Source organism: Bos mutus, chromosome 23 (genome assembly GCF_027580195.1).
Source record: "Bos mutus isolate GX-2022 chromosome 23, NWIPB_WYAK_1.1, whole genome shotgun sequence".
NCBI classification, from domain to species: domain Eukaryota; kingdom Metazoa; phylum Chordata; class Mammalia; order Artiodactyla; family Bovidae; genus Bos; species Bos mutus.
The window spans coordinates 32,028,174-32,055,625 of record NC_091639.1 but is presented as its reverse complement, the minus strand read 5'-3'; the positions used below and the strand labels follow the sequence as shown (position 1 = coordinate 32,055,625).

Below are 27,452 nucleotides of genomic sequence, written 5' to 3'. Positions count from 1 at the left end.
CATATTATCATGTTTCAGTCAGGTTACCTTTTTAAAGCATTACTGACCTTGCATAGTTAAAATATAGTAGAATTTAGTGAAATAGGGTATTTGGAATGGAATAAGTTTAACCAAATAGGGAATAGTCTGTTGTAAATAAGAACAGCTTTTGTGATTGAAGGATGAGCGTTAGCTTGCATTTTTTGAATGCCAGAAGTTAGTATGCCTAAAATGTAAATATTCATGCTGGGTGACTGATTAAGGTATGAGGTGATGTTTTTTAAATAGGTATGAGTGGCTGGATCCAAGCATTAAGAAAACAGAATGGTCCAGAGAAGAAGAGGAAAAACTCTTGCACTTGGCCAAGTTGATGCCGACTCAGTGGAGGACCATCGCTCCAATCATTGGCAGAACAGCCGCCCAGTGTTTGGAACACTATGAATTTCTTCTGTAAGTGAACCTCCAAAAATGGTACTAAAATGTGTATATCTTCTGAATGAGGCTGAATAAACTTTTAGCATTTTCTATCTTTAAACATTAGCTGAAGATCTGAATAAAGCCAGAGGAGCTAAAGCTATTGGATAGTATATTCCAGATCTCATGTGGTTGGTCAAGATTATGTCTCCAGTTATATACTTTTTAAAAGAATAATTTAAACATATTACACAAATCATACATGTTCATAGAAAATAGGGGAAAAAAATAAAAAAGCAAATAAAAATCACCCATAATTACACTGCTGAGAGTTAACCATTGGAACATGTGAGTTGTTCTACTAAAAGCTTTTTTGTGTAGCTCTGCTGCATTTGTGATTTAGGAAACCTCTTTGAAACAGCTATTTCATGGTGAATGGAACCACTGAAATTAGAAATTTAAAACCATCTCTTTTAGGTGAAGCAACAGTAAGAAATGCTTTATTTTGTTATGCCTATCCATTGGGTTTTTGAAAGAAAGAGTGCTAGCACTAGGGAACCTGGTATTTCTAAGACTGAATGGTGTGGTGGTGTGGTTAATTACTCTGGGTTCACTTCTAGGGATAAAGCTGCCCAGAGAGACAATGAAGAGGAAACAACAGATGATCCACGAAAGCTTAAGCCTGGAGAAATAGATCCAAATCCAGAAACAAAGCCAGCACGGCCTGATCCGATTGACATGGATGAGGGCAAGTGTACTTTTGTGAGGAATTTATTTCTTTGGTAACTATAGACTCCTTGGGCTTTCTTTTACCTCGAGTTCTTTTCCAAACTTCTCTGACTTTTTAGAACTGAGGTTCTGTCTGCAGTTGTTACTCTCAGTCTCCTTCCAAATGCGTCCAGCCTTCTGTTGTAGGGTAATTGCTTTTTTTGGACGCTGTCCCTTTATCTTTAATGTTTCAGTTCACTTAGTTAAGCAGTGTGGTATTCCTGGACATTTCCTGGTGGCCAGAGGTGAACTCTTTAGGACTGCGTTGTCTTTCCTCTTCTGAGGGATGAGAAGTCTGGATTCGGGGATCCAGTGCTCCTATTAACTGCTTTTTTGACTTTGGACAAGTAGTTTGAGTTTCGTGAAAAGGCAGCACTGTAGTGCCATGAGGGAGACTTAAGATGACTTTTTGAGACATTGAATCAGGAATCAGAGAAACTAGACTTTAGCTTAGTGCTATGTCTGCCAAGTATTAAGCTGTTTGGGTGAGTCATATAATCTCTCTGAACTTTGGTTCTGTTTCCTGTCAGATGTAGAGTAATAGTGTCTATCTTACTTCCCAGGGTAGTTGTGAGCGTTCAGTGAATATTTGTTGAGTTTTTAATTTAAAAACTTGAAGGTGGTGGTTCCCAAAGGTAGACTGGGGCTGGGCTGGCTGCATCACTGTCAGATGGTGAACATTAAAAAATGCAGGTACCAGGGCCTCCCCAGGAGATCTGACTCAGTAAACTGGGGAAGGGGAATGGAGGGTAGGGTAATCCTGGAATCTGAGATTTTCTTTTTTTTAAAGTTCCCTTGTGATTTCATTGGACACCCTTGTATAGGAATTGCTCCAAGGGATCAGTAATGAACTCTATTCTACTCTGGGGAACTATGGAAAATGTACTGGAGAAGAGAAATAGTTCTGAGGGAGAAAAATCAAGGAAAAATGATAATGAAGATTATCAGTCTCCTTGAAATTAAATAATAGCTCTTATAATATTTCACGATTTGTGCTGTGCCAGATAGTTGATGATAATGAAGGACATGATAATTATAGCCATTATTCGATGAATATTTGCTGGATGCTTTACCTAGTTCATTTTGGTTAGTTCTTCTCAACATCTCTGTGAAGCAGGAATTGTTATTCCCATTTTGTAAATGGTGAGATGTTGTTATCTCAGAGTCACATAACCATGAGTCATGGGCATGATTTTTAACTTAGATACCTCTGACTTCAAAACCCAAGCTGTTTCCTTTATGCTGCACCATATAATGATTATATTGATGGGTTTTCTCATCTTAAGCACTAGGCTACATCTCTCACCTTGCTTCTGTTGGAGAAGAAGTTAATTTTCTCTTTATTTTTGCAGATGAATTGGAGATGCTTTCTGAAGCTAGAGCCCGCCTGGCTAACACTCAGGGAAAGAAAGCCAAGAGGAAAGCAAGAGAGAAACAGCTGGAAGAAGCAAGGTATGGTTGTTTCCATCCATAGTTGTCCAGTCAGTCTGTGCCTCCTTAGGTCCAGTGAAACTTCATCAGCCCTGTTTGGTGAATGGCAATTGGAGTTGTCTCATTCCAGTTTTGGTAATAGTGCTTAACTTCCTTATTACTTTGGAAGAGTCTTTTATATCTTTCTAACCATTTGAGAGTAGTTATAGAAAAAATACATTTAAAAAATCAGTTATTTTTAATTTTGGCTGCTCTGGGTCTTCGCTGCTGCGAGGGCTTTTCTCTAGTTGTGGTGAGCGGGGGCTACTCTAGTTGCCGCGCACAGGCTTCTCATTGCAGTGGCTTCTGTTGTGGAGCACAGGCTCTAGGGCGTGTGGGCTTCAGGAGCTGTGGCTCCCAGGCTCTAAAGCACAGGTTCAGTACTTGTGGCACATGGGCTTAGTTGCTCCGTGGCATGTGGAGTCCTGCCGGACCAGGGATCATACCTGTGTCTCTTGCATTGGCAGGCAGATTCTTTACTACTGAGCCCCCAGGGAAGCCCCAAAATACATGTTTAAAAAAAATTTTATAAGATGTGGCAGAAGTAATGCCCAGGTATAGACATACATATATGTCTTGTGGTGGTGTATTCTGTTAGCATAAGAGAGCTTCATTTGTTGTAGCCATCTTGGTGTCAGATGGCTGGCGGTCACACTGTGCTCTGTGACTTTGGCATGACTGCCGTTAGTTACTCTCATTGATTAGTGTTGGGAAGGCACCAGCTGTGAAATAGGAAGCCCATCTGAACATGGAGGGAGTAAATGAGCCTTGAACCACGTTTTAGGCTGTCATAGGAATTTTTATTTAAAAAATGAGTGAAATTAAATACTGCCCTCTGCTAAAGGTTTTCTCCACTTTCCTCTTCTTTTTGGTTAGATCCATTATTGACTTCATTCCTAATGGTCTAGAAGCCAAGATGAAGTGGTTAAAGGGAAAAACCTGAACTTTATGGAAGCGTATTAGATTTGGGAATTCAGGCATTGAAGTAACCTCCCCAGCCTCCATACTGCCTTTTTGGTCCTTAAGCTGGGAACTACTTCCTGACCTGGTGACTAGCATTGTGCTGATGGTTTCCTTAGCAATGACCGTGAAGTATCAGGTCCTGGGATGAAGGATTCTTTCCTGCCAGAGGATGCTTTTTGGCATAGCTGACCAAGCACTGGCCCAGAGTAGTGATTTGTGATGGGAGTATGATTGACCTGGGACAGTAAACGGAAAATGAGAGGAGGTGCTACGTTTTCTGCCCAGTCTCAGTCACCTTTCTATTTTGCTTACCATTTAGGGATGAGTAATGTGAGTGAGGTTACAAAAAATTAATTTTCTGTTTTTGTCCGTGGTGGTCTGGGGACTAAGTTTTTTAAGCCTTTTAACCTTGTGAGTTTGACCACCATGTGAGTTGGATCACCTTGTGAATTGTCCACTGGACAACCAGCAAAAGGCACCCCCCACCCCCATCCACTCTCGTGACTACTTGTTTACTCATTAGTGACTAGCAGGCAGGTGTATTGTAGGGAAGTCTGTTCTCCCCTTTCCTCCCCCAGAAATGTGAAGCCTTTGATGGTGGTCTTTGTGGGGGCAGTCTTGGGTGTGGCCATAGTCGCCTGGGGGTGAGGTGATTTTGACCAGACTTGCTTTGACAGTTTTCCCTGGGTACACCCAGCTGTTAGACTGTACTGACTGCCAGCTTATTGCTGTATTGTTTTCAGCAATGTCTTGAGGCATAAATTGCTCCACAAACTGATCCAAGTAAACTTTGGCTCCTTTGAAGGGATGGTTTCTGAGGTCAGTGTTTGATATTTGTTCTCATCCCAGGAAGGCTTCTCCTACTTTTCAAAAGGGATTGATTCTGGCAGACTATAGTAGGCCTGCAGTACAGCTGTATCTCCAAAGAATCTATCAGATATCAGTTGCCTTTTCATCACAACTTGTACTGTTTTTGAGAGTGCCCTGAGGCCTGAGCCTCTCCATTTCCTGTTGCAAATGAAAGGCAGTTTCTTTGGGGAGAGCTTGGAATTCTCTATTCTGTCCCATAGGCTCTGATGTACTTGTTCCTGCATGACGCCCACTTTAGAAGCTGGGTGCTCAGTGTCAGGGGTGGGGTGGGCAGCCGCCCCAGATCTCCTTGGCTTGCCTCCCCTGTCGTGGAACCCTCATGCCACAGGCCCAGGCAAGGACTCTTGTGGCGCCAGTATTCTCAGCAACGCTGGGCCCAAGGTAGAGCCTGTGGGCAGAAGGAAGCCTCTCCTTGTCAGTGACTGTGTCTGGACTTAGCCTCTGCAGTGGTTCCCTGGAGGCAGGGAACACTTAGTGACTGAATAACAACAATTTATTAGGTATGCAGAAATGGTACTTGATTTAATTTGATTCTTTAATTTTTAAAGTACACTTTGTCATTTTCAGTTCAGTCCAGTCGCTCAGTCGTGTGCGACTCTTTGTGATCCCATGAACCACAGCACGGCAGGCCTCCCTGTCCATCACAAACTCTGGGAATCCACCTAAACCCATGTCCATTGAGTTGGTGATGCCATCCAACCATCTCATCCTGTGTCGTCCCCTTCTCCTCCTGCCCCCAATCTTTCCCAGCATCAGGGTCTTTTCAAATAAGTCAGCTCTTTGCCTCAGGTGGCCACAGTATTGGAGTTTCAGCTTCAACATCAGTCCTTCCAGTGAACACCCAGGACTGATCTCCTTTAGGATGGACTGGACTGGTTTGATCTCCTTGCAGTCCAAGAGACTCTCAAGAGTCTTCTCCAACACCACAGTTCAAAAGCGCCAATTCTTTGGCGCTCAGCTTTCTTTATAGTCTAATTCTCACATCCATACATGACCACTGGAAAAACCATAGCCTTGACTAGATGGACCTTTGTCAGCAAAGTAATGTCTCTGCTTTTTAATATGCTGTCTAGGTTGGTCATAACTTTCCTCCAAGGAGTAAGTGTCTTTTAATTTCATGGGTGCAATCACCATCTGCAGCGATTTTGGAGCCCAGAAAAAAAAAGTCAGCCACTGTTTCCCCATCTATTTGCCATGAAGTGATGGGACTGGATGCCGTGATCTTAGTTTTCTGAATGTTGAGCTTTAAGCCAACTTTTTCATTCTCCTCTTTCACTTTCATCAAGAGGCTCTTTAGTTCTTCTTCACTTTCTGCCATAAGAGTGGTATCATCTGCATATCTGAGGTTATTGATATTTCTCCCCGCAATCTTGATTCCAGCTTGTGCTTCCTCCAGCCCAGCGTTTCTCATGATGTACTCTGCATAGAAGTTAAATAAGCAGGGTGACAACATACAGCCTTGACGTACTCCTTTTCCTATTTGGAACCAGTCCATTGTTCCATGTCCAGTTCTAACTGTTGCTTCCTGACCTGCATACAGGTTTCTCAAGAGGCAGGTCAGGTGGTCTGGTATTCCCATCTCTTTCAGAATTTTCCACAGTTTATTGTGATCCACACAGTCAGAGGCTTTGGCATAGTCAATAAAGCAGAAATAGTTGTTTTTCTGAAACTCTTGCTTTTTCGATGATCCAGCGGATGTTGGCAATCTGATCTCTGGTTCTTCTGCCTTTTCTAAAACCAGCTTGAGCATCTGGAAGTTCACGGTTCATGTATTGCTGAAGCCTGGCTTGGAGAATTTTGAGCATTACTTTACTAGCGTGTGAGATGAGTGCAATTGTGCGGTAGTTTGAGCATTTGTTATTTTAGCTGTTTGCATTTTTTCCTTAGTGAACTGTCTTTCCTTCTGCTTTATTCCCTTGAGATGCATTTTAAAAAAACTTGCCTGGATTCTTTATATCTAACCATTCCTAATACTAATTGCAAATTTTTTTCCTACTATTTACCTTTTGATACTGTTTTATGATTTTAAAAATGGTGCTACAGAGATATAAAATTTAAAATTCAAAGCTATTGATTTTTTTCTTTGCCCATCATTTCATTGATATTAAGTGAGTATATTCCCATCCAGAGATTAGATACATATTTACTTATAGTTCTTTCTGGTTTTTCTCTTTGCTCTAGTATATATATGTACCTTTAAATCAAAACTGGAGTTGATTTTGGTGCATGGTGTGAGGTGAGGATTTAAGTAAATATTTCTTCCCCAAATGACTGGACAGCTTTCTTAGCTCTGTTGGATGAGCCATCCCTTCCCCATGGTGTATGATTTTCAAGGTGATCTTTTGTTCTTTTGCTTCAGGCGTCTTGCTGCCCTCCAAAAGAGAAGAGAACTTCGAGCAGCCGGCATAGAAATTCAGAAGAAAAGAAAAAAGAAAAGAGGAGTTGATTATAATGCTGAAATTCCATTTGAAAAAAAGCCTGCTCTTGGTTTCTATGATACTTCTGAGGAAAACTACCAGACTCTCGATGCTGATTTCAGAAAGTTAAGACAACAGGATCTTGATGGGGAGCTGAGATCGTAAGTTGCCTTTCTGGTTTTTTTTTTCCTTTCTGGTTTTAAAAATGGAAAAGTGTAGTAGGAATTTTATGGAGGGCCAGATATTATCCTTGTCAGAGCCAGATTTTTCTTAGTCAGCACAATGTGGCTTACATAATGCTTTTACTTATTTAATGGATTCACCTTTCTGAGAAAACCAGTGACCCTCGCTGTAATGTTTTTAGCACAGAATACTGTTTGCATTTCTTGAAATGTCAGCATTTGGCTGTTAGTGAACTGTCTATTCACTGAATCACAGACTTAACATTTGGAAACAAGTTAGTTATTTCACTAATGGCCTGAAGGATTATGTCAAAAATTTGGTCTGCTTTTTTTTTTTCCTTAGTGAAAATTTTATCTTGTTTTTCTTAAAATGAAATTAAAAGGAAGAAATGACCATTACCAGTTCATTCTTAAATCTTTTCATCTAATGGGGATCAGTGTGTATTTTTATCAGATGCCTTAGGATGCAAAGGTTTTTGCTTATTTATAGGGATTTTTAGAGTTTCTTTAAATCTTATATCTGAATGTTGTGGAAAAAACCTTTTATGCTTATCAAAGATTTTTAGTTTTCCACTCCCCCAGTGGCCTTCTATATTTCTGTTGACATGAATTGTTAGTAAACAACAGATGTCAGCCAGTGTGGATCAGCATTTTCTTGAATGTACTCCGTTGTATTTGTTTTTCAGATTAGAACCTTGTTTTAGGTAGCCTCTACAGATAAAAAGATTGAAGAAAAAAAAAGTCATTTGGATGGAGTACACTAGGTAGAGGAGAAGGGTGACATGCAGAGGGGAAGGAAGCATTCCTGGTCCTTTAGAAAATGACCTTGGGCCTGGCACTAGAGCCTAACAACTCTGGGATGTCATTCATGAGAACTTAACTATCCTTAAAAAAAAATGATGTCAAACAATTGAAGATTAGTTTTAAAGGAAAATTTAAAACCAGTGTTTTAATTTTGTTCCCTTCGTTTGTTTCCCTTTTTGTATACTTTATCATTTTCCTAGTACGGACACGTATTTTTGTATGAATGTAGTCATGATATAGGAGTAGTTTTATGGTTTTCTTTTCATGTTATATGTAACATTTTGCTTCTCATCGTAGTCTTTATAGTTACATAGTTTTAATACTTAGTACTTAAATTACTTAGTGTATCTTATTTTCTTAATAATTCTATTGCTATTCTATATTCCTTTTGAACATAGTAGTTAATGTATAGGAAAAGGAAACAGCTTAATGTATATAGTTTTGTCTTTTTATTAGTACTTTTCTTAAGAAGGGATTATTTTGTTCAGAGTATATGACTATTTATATGGCTTTTAACGTTATTGCCTATAAGTAACTTTGAAAAATTTGTTCTCCACCTTGATTCATGACAGTGAAAAAGAAGGACGAGATAGGAAAAAAGACAAGCAGCATTTGAAAAGGAAAAAAGAATCTGATTTACCATCAGCTATTCTTCAAACTAGTGGTGTTTCTGAATTTACTAAAAAGAGGAGCAAACTAGTACTTCCTGCCCCTCAGGTAATCTGATGAAAGTAGGTTTTTCACTGTGTGAACTCACATGCTTTTATACATTTTTTCAGCAAATGTTTGCGGGTCTATGTGCCAGGCTTTCTTTTAGGTGCTTGGTACTCCTAAGAAATATTAGGCCTTGAACTTCTCATGTGATGGTTTAGTAATTAATTGCAGCAATTTGTCAGTAGACTGGGGCTCCAGGCCTCTTTTTTTTGTAGCTGGTAGTGGTGGTATTTGGCCTTGTGGACTTCAGGTGACTGTCTTTTAGGGAATGTTTGGTGGTGTCGTTCTTCTATTTTTGAGACAGTAACTGTGAGAATCAATGTGGGAGTTGTGGAGAAGAAAAAATTCATTCAGCTCATTGTAGGCTCTGTTCCTATGGCTGAATTGTGGTTGGTCAGAAACATGGGGATTTTGAATAAGCTTCTCTTGCATTTTGATGAGTACAGCTCTGTAGAATTGGACAGTTTAATGGAGCAGAGGGACTGGATTTAGGAGGTTTGAACAACTTTAGCCAAATGAATGCCCTGGCTACATTAATATAAAATTCTTGGGTATAAACATAAAATAGTTTTGTCAGATGCTATCATTTGTACTGGTGATATTTCTTAAATTGGAATTTTGCCTGTAACTTTTTTTTTTTTTTAATAGTTCTTAGGATATTTATTTTGGTAAAATTACAAAAATAACACCTTTTGATTTTCTTAGGGATTTTTGTGGCTCAGTGGACTCTGTGATATTTTAATTTATTTTTAGTATGCCCCCCCAATTGATAAATGGTTTTGTACAAACACTATTAATTTATAGTCTTGATTTATTAATATATTGTTTTGAGACAATTTCAGTATGGAAATAGAAGAATACAGTTTGATACTGTATCATGTATGGAATTTCCCCCGTACTTTATATAGGGAATGCTTTAAAAAACTATTAATATTATGGAAATTTTCAAACCCACAAAATAAAGAGTAGTACAGTGAACCTCTGTGTACCCAAGCAGTTCATCTTTCTAGAATGTGGACGTTTTAAGCTGTGTTATTCTCTGGTTAAATATTGCTACTATGATAACTGTTATCTTCAGATTTCAGATGCAGAACTCCAAGAAGTTGTAAAAGTAGGCCAAGCAAGTGAAATTGCACGTCAGACTGCTGAGGAATCTGGCATAACAAACTCTGCTTCCAGTACTCTCTTGTCTGAGTACAACGTCACCAACAACAGCATTGCTCTGAGAACACCGCGGACGCCAGCTTCCCAGGACAGAATTCTGCAGGTAGGCTGCCATGGGGCAGAATGAGCCTTTCACTTTGCCTCCTGTCCTTGAAAGTGGTATAAAGGAGAAGACTAAATGGTTTGGTTTTGTGTCTCTTAGCATAAGCAGTTTAAAACAGTCCTGAATGCATAGCTGCTAGAGATTTCCATGGTAGGGAAGCTAAATCTTGTCAGTAAAGCACAGCATTTAAAAATTACACATCGCCTAGCAGTCCTGGAAAAAAAAATCATACGTGTGTAGTTAGTAATTGTATTTATTTGGCTGTGCTTGGGTCCTGGTTGCAGCACACAGGATCTTTCATTGCAGCACACCGATTCTCTAGTTGTGTCCATGGGCTCCGTAGTTGGGGTGAGCAGGCTTGCTTGCTCTCTGGCCCATGGGATCCTAGTTCCCCCAACCAGGGATTAAACCTGTGTACTCTGCATTGCAAGGTGGATTCTTAACCACTGGGCCACCAGGAGAGTTCCCTGTAGTCAGTAATTTTTTTTTTTTTACAGTGATTTTTAAAACTTCCTTGTGATTCTATACTTAGCATGGCATAGACGGCCTTCAGTACTATTTCCTTCTCGCTCCTTAGCGTATAAGGTGTACAGCTCTGAGTGTTCCTAGGGTGTTAGCATGCTAGGTAATAGACAGACCTCACAGAATACTATTGAGTCTTTCAGCACTCCTTACATCTCAGTTTTCTAAGAGTCAAATATAATTTTAAGGTCTTGATTCAGGAGTCAAACAGTCCTATAAGGCTTTGTAAGAAAACAGTGCCCCTCACTGTCTGCATTCTAGAGTTATGAGTGACAGCTCTTTGTTTTCACCACTGTAATGCTAAGACACTTGTTTCATGATGGTTTTATTTTCAGTTTAAAGCATTTTTTTTTCCACTTAGAATTTAAACATTTGGCTCTCTCGTGCCCTCTGCCTCTACTGTGCATCCACACTCTTTCCATTTTCCCGTCTTCCACTGTAGTTAATCATAATTTTGGTTAGCTCTATATTTATGGTTTACTTTATGACTCTGTGGGGCTTCCCTGGTGACTCATATGGTAAAGAATCTGCCTGCAATGCAGGAGACTCAGATTCTGTCCCTGGGCCAGGAAGATCCCCTGGAGGAGGGCATAGCAACTCACTCCAGGATTCTTGCCTGGAGAATCCCATGGACAGAGGAGTCTGGCTGGCTACAGTCCATGGGGTTGCAGAGAGTCAGATACGACTGAGCAACTGTCACAATCACTTGTGACTATGCAAACTGCGTTCACTGCTGACCTACAAGTACCTTATGATTATTCTACTGCACAGTGTTTTGTTGTTCTTTGGATTAATACTTGTCTTACTTAGTTGCTAAGATTTTTGATTACTTGGCACAAATTCATTTCTGGATCTGGACTTTATAAACTGTCAGTCTCCTGTAATCTGGTCAAATTTTAGGTATTCTTATCTTTTTCAGCACTTGAAGTCTTTCCCAGAATTTCTGAATGTTCTAGTCTGGACTGGATTACTCCTTAGATCTTGTTTATGGCTTGTTCTCTTGCTCTCCCTTCACTGTCACCCTGGAAAGTTTTCCCTTGGGTCTCCTCTTTGCTGGCTCCCATGTCTCTTGCTTTTTTGGTTGGCTCCCTAAAGTGAGGCATATCTGTCGGTAGCTTTCTGAGGAAGGTTTCGTGGGAGATGGAATTTTTAAGTCTTGAATATCTGTAAATTACTGTTTTACTCTCTTAATTTGCTTGTACAACTGGGTATAGAATTCCAGATTGAAAGGGTTTTTGTTGATAACTTTGAAGGCGGTGTTCCAGGGGCTTCTGACTTGTGCATTTAAGGTTAATAGGAAACCTGGTTTTTTCCTTTGGAAGCTTATATGACCTCTTTTTCACATGCATATTTCTTGATGTGGGTTTATTTTTAACCACTGTACTAGGTACTTGGTGAGTTTTTTCATTCTGTAGGCTCATGACCTTCAATTCTGGGAAGTTATTCTGAAAATTAGAAAAATTTCCTCCCCTTCATTGCTTTATTTCGCTATTCCTCTCTGGTTTTCTGTCTTAAGTGACTTTTTTGATTCACTGCTAGATTTTCTGAATTTTACCTTCATACAGTTTTTAAATTTCTACTGTCATATTTTAAATTTCTGAGCTCTCTCTTTTTTAATTAGACGGGTATATGCATGCTAAGTCTCTTCAGTTGTGTCTGACTCTTTGCAAACCCATGGACTGTAGCCCACCAGGCTCCTCTGTCCATGGAATTTACCAGGCAGAAATACTGGAGTGGGTTGCCATTTCCTTCTCCAGGAAATCTTCTCAACCCAGGGATAGAACCCATGTCTCCTGCATTGTAGGCAGTTTCTTTACTGTCTGAGGCACCAGGGAAGCACGTGTGTGTGTGTGTGTGTGTGTGTATATAAATATATATATATATATTTTTAAGATGCAATTTATCCTTTTATAATGTACAGTTCAGTGGTTGGAGTATCAGTGTTGGATTGTAAGAAGAGCATGTGAGATGAGAATTACTTGGCTGTGACTCTATGGAAAATGTAGCCTGCCACAGACCCTGAATTGGGGATTAGAAGTTGTGGGTGCTGTGTTAGTAATGAGTGCAGGGTTATAGTAGAGGGTTATACTGTAAAGAGAGCATGTCAGTCCAACCTGAAAAGGTCAAGCAAGACTTCAGAAAGTAATCTGTCTTCTTGAGTTTTCTTATGAAGTAGATAGACCAGTTGGTAATATCTTAACCTCACAGTGGAAGAAACTGAGACTCAGAGAGTCTAATGAAGATTGGATCAAGAATTCGTGATAAAGCCAGACTGGGTGTTCTGATGTTTAGCTTAAGCTCATGTTGGGAAAGTTGAATTCTTAGTTCTTCATGTAAAGAGGCTTGGCATGGGAAATAGGAAAAGTTCTTGGGTAATGGTTTTCGTATGTGAGGCCACAATCACATATACATTTCTTGACATATAAAACTATTTCAAAACTTCTGACATGTTAATGTCAGAAAGAATGGAAGTATTGAATTCTTCCATGGTTCAATGTTCTTTTTCTCTCTTGGTTTTCATTGAGAAAATATGTAAGAATTGTGCCTGCTTTTTGTGTAGTAGGGCGATAAGAGAGGGGTTTGCTAAGCTGTCTAAACTATTAAAACATGCTTGTTTACTATCTTTTTAATCAGGAAGCGCAAAACCTCATGGCTCTGACCAATGTGGACACCCCATTAAAAGGTGGACTCAACACCCCTTTGCATGAGAGCGACTTCTCAGGTGTGACACCACAGCGGCAGGTTGTACAGACTCCAAACACAGTTCTTTCTACCCCATTCAGGTATTGTAAATAAACAACTGATTTCTGCTTTAGAAAAACCTGAATCCGAGGACTTGGACAATGTGTTTGCTTTAGAAATGTTGACAGAAAATGGAAATTAGTGTTTAACTTGCTTTTAGAGTTCCCCTCATTCATAGAAGCAAATAACATTATAGTATTTAGGAACTAGTCAAATACTACATGAACCTTCCTTCTTTTTTTAGAGTTTCTGGTGCTGTCACCCTGTTTGTGAATACTTTTAATCTGATTTAAGAAGTAGATCCATCCATTATTAATGATGATTGGTGACTTTTATAAAAATTGTAATCCCTTTTATGCATGTATTACTGTTGCTTGTTCCCCAACATTTTATCATGAAAATGTATAACATTTAAAGAGGTTGAAAGAATGGTAAAGCAAACATCCATATACTCACTACTTGATTCCATGGTTTAGGTTTTATTGTGTTTGCTTTATCATGTATCCATCCAGCCATCAGCCTATCTTACATTTAAATACATATCAAAGCAAGTTGCAGGTATTAGTACATTTCACTCTAAACACTTCTTTGTCATATAAATCATTGACTGGAGTTCAGTATTTGTTTATACTTCTTTTTTTTTTAAACTTCTTTTGTTTTAAGCTACTGTTTTTAAAGAATTTTTAAGATACAAATATTATAGAAACAACGTGTATTAAAATAGAATTTGAGCTTTTAAGGTTAGAAATAGTTGGGGTTTACTATTAATTTTAAAATTTGTCCTCTTACTGGTTAAGTATGTGAAGCATTTCTGACTGTTACAGCTGTGCATGACAGCAGGATCAAGAACATTGGCAGCGAAAACCTTATGTGACATAATACTTAGGCAAGGCTTGCAAGAGAGCCTAATCCCTCTTTCTCCCGTGTATGTCTTGTTTCTCAACTAGATTGTGAGCTCCTTGGGGGCAGGAATCACGTCTTATATGGTAGCACCTCACCTCTGGGAACGCTCTCGCAGCATCACCTGTCTGGAACACAGCCAGGATTCAGGAAGTAATCAAAAAAAAAAAGTCTTTGAACATATAAAAAGAAAATTATTTATTTTTGGCTACATTGGGTCTTCATTGATATGCGAGGGCTTTCTCTAGTTGTGGCAGTTGGGGCTTCTCTCTAATTGTGGTGCACGGGCTTCTCACTGTGGTAGCTTCTCTTGTGGTGGTGCACGGGCTCAGTGACCCCAAGCATGTGGGATTCTCCTGGACCAGGGATGGACCAGGGATTGCACCTGTGTCCCCTGCCTTGGCAGGCAGATTCTGAACCACTGGAATACCAGAGAAGCCCGAAGCTTTGGACGTTTAAACTGTATGGTATGAAGTTTAGGGCTTTTATTTCTGAGAGTTTCTAGGACCTAACTCAGAACAATTCATATTTAGATGTGATCCTAAAAGTCTGGTGTTTGGTTTCCAAACAAACTTGAAGTATGCATACCTGTGATGAGAATGTGATGGCCAACAGCTATAGGCAGGGAGGAGACAAATGATAAGTTGAAGATACTGAACTCAATGAGAGTCGTTTGGGGTCTTAAGTGTGGTGGCCAACCTCCCTGACTACTGTGTGTTCTTAGCCACCCTGATGTGTTAAGAAAAGGTTGAAAAATGTTTTATGGACCTAGTTAATAAGGTGAAAAAATACTAGCTATCATGACTTTATTTCAAGTATTAAAATAAATACACTGCGTGTAAATGCTGAGTTAGCTGAACCAAACCTTTATTTTAACCGAGAGGTCTAACTTAAAACCAGATAGGGAGACAAAATTTTAGGAATCTTTATTTCTTTTCTTATAAAATAATTTATGTGAAAAATATTTGGAAGCACAATTCAAATAAAGTTGGCACTTTCATTAACTAGAATTTCTGTCTTTCTAGGACTCCTTCTCATGGATCTGAAGGGCTGACTCCCCGGAGTGGGACGACTCCCAAACCAGTTATTAACTCCACCCCGGGTAGAACTCCTCTTCGAGACAAGTTAAACATTAATCCTGAGGATGGAATGGCAGACTACAGTGATCCCTCTTATGTGAAGCAGATGGTCTGTGTCAATTCTCTTTTAGTACTTTTTAAAAAAAGTTAAAACCTCAAGGGTACCAAAATAAAAATTTTCCCCTTGTCAGTGCGTATTTCATATGCCTTCAGATTCTGTAACCTGCAGACACTAGAAAAGGAACATGATTTGTAGGACTTGAGAAGGGAAACCTTTTGGTCTTATTAGCCTACTTTTTCTTATTCTTATTTTTCAGTATTGATTATGCTGATAGTAACGCTCCTTGTATCTTTTGTGATTTTTAATTTTTATTATTTACTAATTAATAGTTTAGCTTCTTGAATGGTACACTGATTTTTTTTCCTATTAAAATAAGGTATGAATTTCAAATGCCTCATAAATTAGATTTTGAACTTTGATTCCTCTGTTTGCCTCTGTACTTTTAGAAGGACAAAGTATCAGAGCCAAGTTAATTTGATGTTCATTGCCGACCTTAATGAAGTTTTTCTTCTGTATGTTTTGCAAGGTGATATAGAAAGCTAATTATAAAAGTTACAGTTTTATTTTTGATCATGTTATTGCTTTTATTACATTACTACTGAGCCTTTTATTTATACCATGAAAGATCATTGTGAGATTTTAAAAAATGAATTAAAAGACGCTTACTCCTTGGAAGGAAAGTTATGACCAACCTAGATAGCATATTCAAAAGCAGAGACGTTACTTTGCCAACAAAGGTTCGTCTAGTCAAGGCTATGGTTTTTCCAGTGGTCATGTATGGATGTGAGAGTTGGACTGTGAAGAAAGCTGAGCGCCGAAGAATTGATGCTTTAACCGTGGTGTTGGGAGAAGACTCTTGAGAGTCCCTTGGACTGCAAGGAGATCCAACCAGTCCATTCTGAAGGAGATCAGCCCTGGGTGTTCATTGGAAGGACTGATGCTAAAGCTGAAACTCCAGTACTTTGGCCACCTCATGTGAAGAGTTGACTCATTGGAGAAGACTCTGATGCTGGGAGGGATTGGGGGCAGGAGGAGAAGGGGACGACAGAGGATGAGATGGCTGGATGGCATCACTGACTCGATGGACATGAGTCTGAGTGAACTCCAGGAGTTGGTGATGGACAGGGAGGCCTGGCATACTGCGATTCATGGGGTCGCAAAGAGTTGGACACGACTGAGTGACTGGACTGAACTGAACTGAATGGTGGTTTGCATCTATTTTACAAATTAATTCTAACTTCATGTATAGATTTGGTTAGTTGAGAATTTTTTTAAATGTTTGGATTGATACCATGTAATGCTGACTCTGAATGGCTACATAGGAATTAAACAAGTGAAGAATCTAATGTGTGTAAAAGCACAGATCTGGACACTTCATGGGATTGAAAGTTGAGTAAAGATGTCCCTTGTCTTAAAGAATAGTTTATGCTCTGGAGAGATTGGCAGTACTAAACCAAATCCAAAAATAATTATAAGAACAAAATAAAGCCCTTTGAGTAAAACCAACATGCTAAGGGTGGCCAAAGAAAGGAATAAATCACATTTGCTGGGTGGGTACTAGGAACGCCTTCCTTGAAGGAGGTATGCTCGGAAGTAGGGTGGGGGGCTGTCCCATGTGGAGATCACAACATGAGTAAGCATGGAGCATGTTCTGGACGTAGCAGCTCACCTGGTCTTCCCTTCTTGCATATATGTGACGGACCAGTAGGGAATGAGACAGACAGGTGAGCTGAGGATGGACTGGGGAAGACTTTGGGTACTAGGCACTTTGAGGAAGTATGAGCTGTTTTCTTTGGCTTGCATATGACCTGTTTTGCATGAAAAAGAATCATACACACAAATTCAGCTGCCTTTTCAGATTAGGTTTTATTTATCCAAGGACAAATTTACTTTTGAATTTGTTCTTTCATTTCCCATTAAATTTCAGAAATCCTTAAAAGGAAATCCTAAAGGACTTCTTGTTTTTTTGCCCTCCAGAGGTATAATTCTCAAACCTGCTATTAGACTATCCCAGAGTAAATTCATTGACCACAAATCTAAGTTTTTATGATTGGTCTTAATGTAGGGAAGAAGTAGAGATAAAAATTAAACAAAATTTTGTCTTAACCCTTAAGTTAGGGATCATTTTTCTAGAATTAAAATTAGGCTAATTGTGTTTTAGAAACTCTTACACAATATTAGTTGAGTATTTTAATGTGTATAAATTGAGAAAGACTAATTTTTTTCTACAGGAAAGAGAATCTCGTGAACACCTACGTTTAGGATTGTTGGGTCTTCCTGCTCCTAAGAATGACTTTGAAATTGTTCTACCAGAAAATGCTGAGAAGGAACTGGAAGAGCGTGAAATAGATGATACTTACATTGAAGATGCTGCTGATGTGGATGCACGGAAGCAGGTGGGTGACGACTGTTAACATGTCCCAGGATCTCTACTTAGTGTTTTTTTCAGTATTGAAAAAAATTGCACTAAAGGAAAGTACTTAGATCAATCTTGATAGGTGTTCTTAAAATGTATAATCATACACGTTGCAGTTTAAATATCCTCTGTCAAATTCATTATGCTCCTTTAAAATATGTGTAAGTAGTCTATTAGATATTGCTTTCACTCTTGCCAAGACCAGTCTTAAAACAAGTACATCTTATTGATTGATTTGTTGGTTGGTTGATTTTTCTTCGTCAGTGTAAACTAATGGGAAGTTTCGGGTAACACAGGGAGCTCAACACGGTGCTCTGTGACAAGCTAGAGGGGTGGTATGGGCTGGGAGGTGGGGGGGCGGTTCCAGAGGGAGGGAACATATGTGTATTTATGGCTGATTCAAGTTGTATGGCAGACGCCAACACAGTATTGTAAAGCAGTTATCCTCCAATGAAAAAGAAAATTTAAAAAATGTGGATTTGGAAATTCAGAGTGCATCAGAATAAAATTAGTAACACCTTGTACTAATATAGTTTCTAGTTAATTATTTTTCGTATGTACATAACGACCAGGTGATATAAGTAGGATAGGTATCAGGTTTATTTTAGGAATGAGGAAACTCAGGTGAATTAAGTTAACTGTCCCAGGTCTTATGTCTTGAAAGTGGTAAAACGAGCTAAAACTGAGATCATGTGATCCCCTTCAGGACTTCTTGTTGCAGCCTATTTTGGGATATTTTTAGAAATTGAATCACTTCTAGGGATTGGAGTGATGGAAGTCGTGCTTTAGAGAGAAACCACATGAATGTGCTTTTTGGTGGGGGATGTATGATAATACTTTATGAATTTAGTTCTCTTCCCTATTTTGAGCTACATTTATTCTAAAAAATGGTTTAAAGTTTTCTTGTGTCAACCCACATTATTCATAATTTAAGAGTCATAAAACTGCACCCTTGCTGGCTGGGTTTTTAAATAAAAAATCAATAGCTTCTGAGGTGGAAGGGAAAGGTTGTATTGCAGGAGGGATAATTGGAAGCATCCCCTCTAAGTTTAGGACTTGGTCTTTTAGACAAGAAAAGAATGATTATCTGATTAAGGGAGCCATGCAAATCTGGAGAATGCTTCTAGTAGCTGTTGGAAGTTCTTAGTTTGTGCTGTAACATGAGAATGAATAGACTGGCTAATTTCAGTGGCGTTATATTGCCTTTCTACAAACTTACACAGATTACTACAGCTTTAGTTCTTGAACATACATGTTCTTATAGATGAAAGTGTTTTCACCTTTACTGAAATGTGTCAGATACTGTATAGCTGTAAAAATGGTTATAAAAATAATTTTTCTAGGCCATACGAGATGCAGAGCGTGTAAAGGAAATGAAACGAATGCACAAAGCTGTCCAGAAGGATCTGCCAAGACCATCAGAAGTAAGTATTAGAATTTCTGCCTTAGGAAGTTTTAAGTTTCTTTTTATGTGATTGATGTATTTTATATTATTCATAAAGTCTGTAAAACAACATTTCATCTACTTTCTGGAATATAGTAAAGCAGTTCCCAGATCCAGTCTTTTAAATGCTTCACTGGTACAAATAAGAATTTTGAAAGAAAAAAATAATTTCTTTTGAAAATGTTAAACTGCTTTAGGTATACCTTGGAGATACTGCAGCTGGGTTCCAGGCTACTGCAGTGAAATGCACGTCACTCAGTCAAGTGCGGATTGTTCTGTTTCCTTGTGTGTATAGAAGTTACATTTATACTAAATGATAGTTTTTTAAGTGTGCAGTAGTGGTATGTCTAAAAAAAGTACATACCTTAATGTACTTAATGTACATAACTTGATTAAAAGCTACTTTATAGCTAAAAAAGTGCTAATTATCGTCTAAGCTTCTGACCCTGAGTCATAATCTTTTTGCAGTAGTAGCATTAATGATCACAGCTCACCATAGCAGATAGAGTAGTAATGAAAAAAATGTTTGAAATATTGCAAGAATTGCCAGTGTGACATAGACAAAATGAGCAGATGTTGTTGAAAAAATGGTGCCAATAGATTTGCTCAATTCAGGGTTGCCACGAACTTTCAGTTTGTGAAAAAAAACACCTTGTCTGCAAATTGCAGTTACGGGAAGCACAGTAAAACAAGGTGTGCTTGTATTTAATTCATTGCTGGAAGAAGTAGTAATAGTAGTATGTTGCAGTACTATGTTTAATAATTGTACTTGTTTTAAAATTTTAGGTAAATGAAACAATTCTAAGACCGTTAAATGTAGAACCACCTCTAACAGATTTACAGAAAAGTGAAGAACTGATCAAAAAGGAAATGATCACAATGCTTCATTATGACCTTCTACATCACCCTTATGAGCCATCTGGAAATAAAAAAGGAAAAACTGTAGGATTTGGTACCAATAATGCAGAGCACATTGCCTATCTGGAACATAACCCTTATGAAAAATTCTCCAAGGAAGAGCTGAAAAAGGTATCATTGAGTATTTTTGTCTCAGGATTTAAGTATTTGTTAGATACTGTGTATCATGGACAAACATGAACATATTTTCCTATATGGATGTTCATAAACAACAGAAATATATGGTTAAGAGAGAAATTTCATGTTAAATGTTATGCAGACATCCTCCCTTCTCCCCTCCCCTCTCCACAATGTTCAATGATAGACCTTTATCAGAGAGACACTGGCTTTGATGACAGGGTGTTTTTGTCTCATGGGTGTGTGCCTCATTTATCGTTCCTACAGTTGTCATTTTCTGGGTTTAATTTTGCTGTCTCTGAATAGGGTGGGATTGCCTTTAATACTTAAACCTCACTTACCTAGAATACTATGAAAAAACAAGAATGTATTAAAATATTTACAGATTAAACCTTTCATCCATTCACAGAAAGGAAATACCGTTTACTGCATGTATTTCCCTGACATGGTTTCCCCCTGCCCTTGTGGATAAGGAAATAAAGAAGTGTTTTCTGTATGATATAACGTCTGTCCTGCCTCTTCCTCCATATGCATTTTATTCTTTCTGCTTTGACAGAGCAAACAGCTGTGATTGTGCCTAGAAATCTGTACAGTGATACAGGAAAAGAGAGTTGGTGTCATGGTTGGAAGAGGAGTGGTCTTTTGCTGAAGTCTTCTTTAGTCTTTCATTCTGCGGGGCAGTGAAGTACCTGTCCATTAGAATGGGCGGACTTAGGAGGAAACCAGATTCTTCTCTTTTCCCTCTTGTACTCACCTTCTCTCTTTCCTACTTTCCCTTTTTCGTACTGTATAAGTGATACATGTCTATTATAGAATATTTAGAAAATAGAGGAAGAAGGGTTTAGATTTCTGTTTCAGTTTGCTTCTGAGTAACTGAGTTGCTGTCTTCTAGTAAGTGCCATGGAAGCTACCCTCTGTTAAGAATGAGATAATGACCTCATTGCTTGAACAGTTTCCTCTTGTTAGAGTGAAAATATGAGAAGATGGATTTGAGGAAATCAGGCTTCCTGAATTTATTGTATATATGGAAACCTGAAACAAAGATCACATTGTTACTAATAGAAGTTCTGTAAGGGACAGATTCTAATGCATGCTTTGAAAATAATTGTAAGTAGTGCTTTAGAATTTTATATGAAACCATTACAAAGTAGTTCATCCTCCTGTATTTTATGACCTGTTTGTAGTCCCCTGTGTTCTGAAAAATTTGAAGCACCTATTTACTTAGCAGATTCTTTAGGCACAGTTTCAGTGGAACTTAGCTGTACTTTCTCCTAATCATTGTAAGAGCTAAATTTGTCAATTTTTACCATGTACCGTTTCAGAGTTAAATACCATTTCACTGATAATAAAGAGCCCAGTTGTCATTAAGTGTGTTAAAATTGGTTTGTTTCCATTATTTCCTCTAAGAGGTATCATTTAAAAGGATCCATTCTTTATATTCTGTAGACTTGATCCACCTCTTTTTTTTTTTGTTTAAATTTTTTCATATGCTTGTTATTTATCTTGATTTTTCTTATGTTTTGGTCTGTGTTTATTTTCTGATGTTCCTGGAATGATTGAGAGCTTTCTATAAAGCACAAAAAGTAATTGTTGGTTTTTCATGAGCCATGAAGCAAAGGGCTGGAAAGAGTTCATGTGGTATGCTGATGGAGTCTGTGTGTCTGCTGCTGGGCTGGCTCTTTGTGTCTTGCTGTATCACTTAATCCTCATAACAAACATGTTAGGTATTATCTCCCCTCTCCAGATGAGAAACGGGCTCACAGAAGTTCAGCAAGTTCAGATAGCTATTTAAATGCTAAAACTGTGATTGGACTCCACTTGTCCAATTCCATCCTCATTCTATCATCTTAAACCGAATCTTTTCTAGTGACCAGCAATTGGTCTGTGATCTGTCATTATTTGATCTGTGCTTCCAGTCCTATTCTCTGGTAATGTCAGGGACATTCTTTCAGATGAAAAAAAAAAGGCATGTGTCAAAAAAAAAAACCCTGCCTAATTCCCCTTCACTGCACTGGGAAGTCGGAAGTGTCGGGGTTGGTGGTAAGCGGAAGGAGCACCCCCACGCACTGGTCACCTTTGGTTGGGGTGTGAGCCTGTCTCTTCTGCTTCCTAGTGTTGTGTTTTTGAACAAATTGTTTAACCTCTCTGAGCCTTTGCTTCGTGAACTGTAATGAGGTTAATGACCTTAATGAGCTTCATGAACTTCAGTGAGGTTAATGTTGACTGCTCTGTAAGAGTGGTATGCTGTTTGGAGATAAAATAGGTAAAACTTTTCAGTCCAGTTCCTGGCACATAGTAGACGCCTGAGAAATGGTAGCTGCTGTTTTAATGAGTGAAGGTGAAGAATGTTTATATTATTGGGCGTAATACATGGATGCTTGACTCTTCAGATCAATCTGCATTGACTTCTAGGCTTCTTAATTTGTTTCACTTAGATATTTATAACCCCCTTCCAAAAAACCGTCAGTCAACCAAAGCTCATTGCTTTTGCCCAGGGAGGGAAAGACCAGTCTTTTAAAACTTTCTATTGATGGCAAGTGTCTCTCTCTAGTCCTCAAGCTTACTGAAATTATTATTGTGACAGGCTCAGGATGTTCTGGTACAGGAGATGGAAGTGGTCAAACAAGGTATGAGCCACGGAGAACTCTCAAGTGAAGCTTATAACCAGGTGTGGGAAGAGTGCTACAGTCAAGTTTTGTATCTTCCCGGGCAGAGCCGCTACACCCGGGCCAACCTGGCTAGCAAAAAGGACAGAATTGAGTCGCTGGAAAAGAGGCTTGAGGTTGGTATCCTTTTAATATTCAACCTTAAATGTGTACTTTGATTGAAATGATGAATCAAACTCATACCTCTGATGAATGAAACTCATACAACTTCAGAAAAATAGATGTAATTGTTTTTGAATTTCTTGAGAAAAACTGCACTGCACTGAAGTGTTTGATCTGCATTGGTTTTTCAGGATGGCTGGGCTTTGTGATAGAGAGAGCTCTAAGTTGACCACAGGTCAATCAGAACCTTCTACACGTGGGAGCAAGGAGCCAAAAAGTGAACACTGGTCGCTCAGAACAGTGTAGATGCGTGCTGAAATAGCAATTTTCTCTAAGGAGGGAGATCAGTGGACCAGGGAGCTTTCTTTCTGTAACCAAGAGGGCACACTTAAAAAACTTCAGTACCTTTCTGCTCACTCTCTGATTCCTGTGAGTTTGCTACAGGGAGAGCGCTGAGCTGGATTACCTAGACAGTGGCTTCCATGATTTTTCACGTCTGTGAAAACATTGAAAGGTACTCGATGGGAATTTCATAGCATGTGGTTTCTTAATATAGTCTGCATGTTTTGAATTCCAGAATCTGTGTAGGAATTTTGCCAGTGGTATGTAAATTGTGGTTCATGGACTGCTAGGCTGCCTTGTGAATTCTTAACGGTGGTCTTCAGGGGTGTTTCTGAGGCCAAGGTATCTTGGGATGGGAAGTATAAAGGGGTGCTTCAGGCAGTCACGTGCAGAAAGTGGCTTCAAGTTCCTCTTACGTGATTACCATAAGTAAAGTAGATTTGAATATATTTTATTTAGGGTTAAAATAAAAAACAGTGAAGTCATTTGGAGTGGTTGGGGCTGTGTGGAGCTAGGGAAATGAGCTGGAAAAAGCAGTAAACTTTAGTTAATTTTTAATTTTACCTTTAAGGTCACATGTCTAGGCACCTAATGGTAATGCTCGTGAACTTCTTTTCTCATTTGGTGGGAAATCAGAGTTTCTTCCTGAAGTGATTTTCATCTTGGGTAAAATTTTAACAGTCCATTGCTACTGGTTACTCTAGCTGTGTTACTGACTTCCAGCAGGGTGTGCTGTTGCTCCGTGTTTTAACTCACAAGTCAGGGAAAGTAAAAAGAACATCAGTGGTTAAATTTAAGTTACATTTTCTGTTGTGTAGGCTTCATTTCTGATAAGTGGTAGTTAGCAGTGTAATTCTGTTCTAAGGTCAGCATCATAATTGATTGGAAAGCTATTTGGAAAGCTTCCTTGTAACCTTTATATATAAATGCTTAGGTCTCTCACTTGGTTTGAAAATCTCATTTGAGGTGGGCAAACTCTTTATTGCTCAAATGGTAAGGACATTTTGTGCTGTTTAAAATATAAAAAAAAGTTTTTCCCCCAAATCTCATTTACTTTGTTGAGGCACTAACTTTCATGACAGCAAATAAATGTGTCACAAAGTGAGTGGTGCCATAAAGTACAGTAATTTTTATTTCTATGTTGAATTGGTCTTGTGAGTTTTGAAGGGAAAAATACAGAGAGAACCACTGCTGTTCTTTTGGAGATTTATTTGGGTCGTTTATGAGCAACCATTAGAAACATGTGGTTCTCTTTGTTCAGTTCAGTACCAGGAACCGAAATCTTCCGTTGAACTATTTTTGCTGAAGGATTGGTGATTTTGGAAGAATATTCATAAAACAGTCTGAAGTAATTTTTCTTTTCTTGACTCCTGGATAACTTGCTTTAATGTTTACTCAGCTAGTTACTTTTAAAGAACACGTAATCAAATCCTTTAATTTAGTAAACTCTGCTTATTTCAAATGAAAGTTCATTAAATCTTTAAAAAGAAGAAAAGAGACTCAAAAACACAAATAAACAAATCCCTCATTTTATTTGTATCCATCCCTAATTCAGAACTAGATTTGTCTTAGCTTATTTGAGTTTTTGAAGACACAGTTCTCCTGATTTGAAATACATAAATATTTTATTTCAATTGTGGTAATTCTTTCATCATTTCAGTTGATTGCTAAATTATAAACATTATTCAGAGTTTGTTGTGGGGAAGGAACTCTAGTTGTATTATATAAACTTAAGGCTGTACTGAAATTATCCGTGCACTCTTAGGTTCAGGGAGACGTGCCGTGCTGTACTGAGCACAGTTCCCGACTGCCAGTGTGCTTGAGTTCTGCTGCGTGAGCTCTGGAACAGTGAATCTAAATTAGGGCCCCATCACACCGTATCAAGCAAGATGAAATCCAGCTTTGTCGTGCTTGGTGTCTCCTAAATGGATTAAAAAAATATGCCCTGAGGTTTATTTTGGAGCTAGTCTTCAAGCCATTACTCATGATTAGTATTTGAAACTTAGAACTTAAATTAAAATCCTTAGGATTCTCATTTAAAACTAGTTAGAACCATCTCAGGTTTTATGTAGAATGTTTTGGCTGGTACAAGGAGTCCTTTAAGTAAATAGAATCAGAAGATAGTCACAGGTCAGAAGCAAGTGGGAAAGACTAACCAAGTCCACATACTTTATTCTGCTTAGGAGATAGAATTAATTTTGGAACCTTACCAGACATCTGTGTGTAAACAGTGGCAGCACCTGCAAGCAGAAGTGACGGCTAATATCAGGAAAGGAAAAGTTATGAAAACACAGCATGTTGAGGCCATTTAAATATGGTGGCAAAAGGCCATGTTATTTGAATAGCTTCTGAGGGCATTATAGGTGTCTTAGGTAGGAGTGTAGCATGTTTGCCGTTCATGAGGATACTCCAATTAATAAGAAAAACTTAATTTCTGTTCAGTGTCATGTTTTTATAAAACAGAAAAAGAAGGATGGCCATTGTAGAAGAATTTTCATCAAATGGTTGAAACCGTAGGCCTTTATTTAATCACACATTCAGTGTGTTACTGAGCATCAGCTGTGACCAGCCCCTGCTCTAGGCCCTGGGGACACAGCAGGGACTCAGGCGGATGAGCTTTCTGCTCCTCCAGACTTCATTTATCTGGAAAACACCTAACGTGGAGAACCTTCTTTTCCGATGATGCCAGATAAATGAGTCATTACTGTATTTGGGAAGTGCAAATAGAATTTGAAGTGTTCTAATTTGTTTCCACTTTAAGTGGAAATAGGAAATCGTCTGAAGACATAATTATTTTGAGTGAAATAATTTCCAGTAGGTGCAAAAGTGAAATGAGAAGTCTGAATTTAGGCCTGCCATTAAATTTAATAGTATTTGAAATTGTATCTAAACTGCTGTGTTGAGGAAGTTTGGCTGAAAAGTAGATTTTGTCATGTTAGCTGTAAAAATGGAAAGGCTTTCCTTAGAGGTGGGAACTAGGTCCAGAAGTAATACTTCTCCCTGTGTTTTACTGGCACAGCCAATTTAGTCAAGAAATACCGTGTGACATTGACTTCTTGGAAATAAAGTAACTTAAAGAACACAGATAACACATTTAAAATCCTTCTCAGTGTGTTTGTAGAACTCATTTGGGGACCCCTGACTTTTTTGGATGGTTATATTTCAGCAAAATTAGCTGCACGATGGATCCTGTTTTCTCAGTGATCATCATTTATTTTTACACAAGATAAAACTTCCCTTAAAACCTAGGGTAAGGATTAAGTTGGTGTGCACTTGAGGGTGGAGGGATGGTATGTTGTTGTATCTCAGCAGGTTTACACTTGGGCTCTTGTGTGGGTGGGAGGGTATGTGTGGGGTGGTGTGCGGTGACAGGCGAGAAGTCCTCAGTACTTGGAACATTCTCAGTTCTCAAGTTCTGCTCTCTGCCATCACCCTTAAAGGCATTAACAGATTTCTTGGTTGTTTCTAGTAGCAACTCTGGAAGCTAGACCAGAGATCTCTTGTGATAACAACAGTGTTGCTTTCGTTATTCCTCAGCGTTAAGTTGAATTTGTTTCTTGTAGTTGTTGGGTTTCATTTCCTAACTTATGCAAAAGTAAAATGCTCTTGGCATTGTATTATTGGTACTTTTCTGTTCTTGGAACTGCGTCTAGTAAGGTTTTGCCTTATTGCTTTAGCTTGCTTTTTAGGGAGGCAGTCTGATGGTTGCTAACTGATAGATGCTGGCTAATAATCACTTAATTGGACCTGCATCTCATCAATATTGAGATGGCTCACTGCTAAAACAATGCTAATGAGCAGTATAGAGATTAAAGGAGTATCACTCATGGGCTCTTGTTTGCAAACATTTCGATGGTTGAATCACATCTTTACTACTATAGGATCATGTTGACTAGGAAGTGGAGCTGCCGTTAACTTTATATTTATTTTAGGTATTCTGAAACCTGTTTTTCCAGGGGTATAAGGTTATTATCTGGGTCCCCGAGCAAGAATTTCAGTGAGGGATGCTCTTAATGTTTCTGAACCTCACTGTAACAGACTTTAACTGAGGACAGTATTGGAGACCCAAGGATAATGTGTTTATTTTGGAATTACTTAAGCTTAGTAACTTTAACAAACTTAGTGAGTTTGAGAGTAACAATTACACTTTTATAAGTCCCATACAGCTCCCTTTTGTAATGACCCGAGGAAACACTTACGGTTCCACTGATTCATCTCCTGGGGACCATCAGTTTTCCATTGGTCTCTGGCCAGTCTTTTTTAGACAGTTTCTCTTCTATGCATTTAAAAAATAA

General features: G+C 38.6%; 1 protein-coding gene across 1 annotated transcript in view; it reads left to right on the top strand.

The window, feature by feature from the left end:
• CDC5L (cell division cycle 5 like) overlaps window positions 1-27,452 on the top strand; it is a 43,266-nt gene that overhangs the window by 3,708 nt on the left and 12,106 nt on the right. The window contains exons 3-14 of the mRNA XM_005900080.3: window positions 268-429; window positions 1,014-1,141; window positions 2,514-2,613; window positions 6,824-7,042; window positions 8,440-8,584; window positions 9,660-9,848; window positions 13,005-13,153; window positions 15,038-15,200; window positions 17,384-17,548; window positions 18,912-18,992; window positions 19,799-20,041; window positions 22,632-22,829. Of these exons, the coding sequence (XP_005900142.2) occupies window positions 268-429; window positions 1,014-1,141; window positions 2,514-2,613; window positions 6,824-7,042; window positions 8,440-8,584; window positions 9,660-9,848; window positions 13,005-13,153; window positions 15,038-15,200; window positions 17,384-17,548; window positions 18,912-18,992; window positions 19,799-20,041; window positions 22,632-22,829 (1,942 nt within the window). The remainder of the gene's footprint in view (window positions 1-267; window positions 430-1,013; window positions 1,142-2,513; window positions 2,614-6,823; window positions 7,043-8,439; window positions 8,585-9,659; window positions 9,849-13,004; window positions 13,154-15,037; window positions 15,201-17,383; window positions 17,549-18,911; window positions 18,993-19,798; window positions 20,042-22,631; window positions 22,830-27,452) is intronic.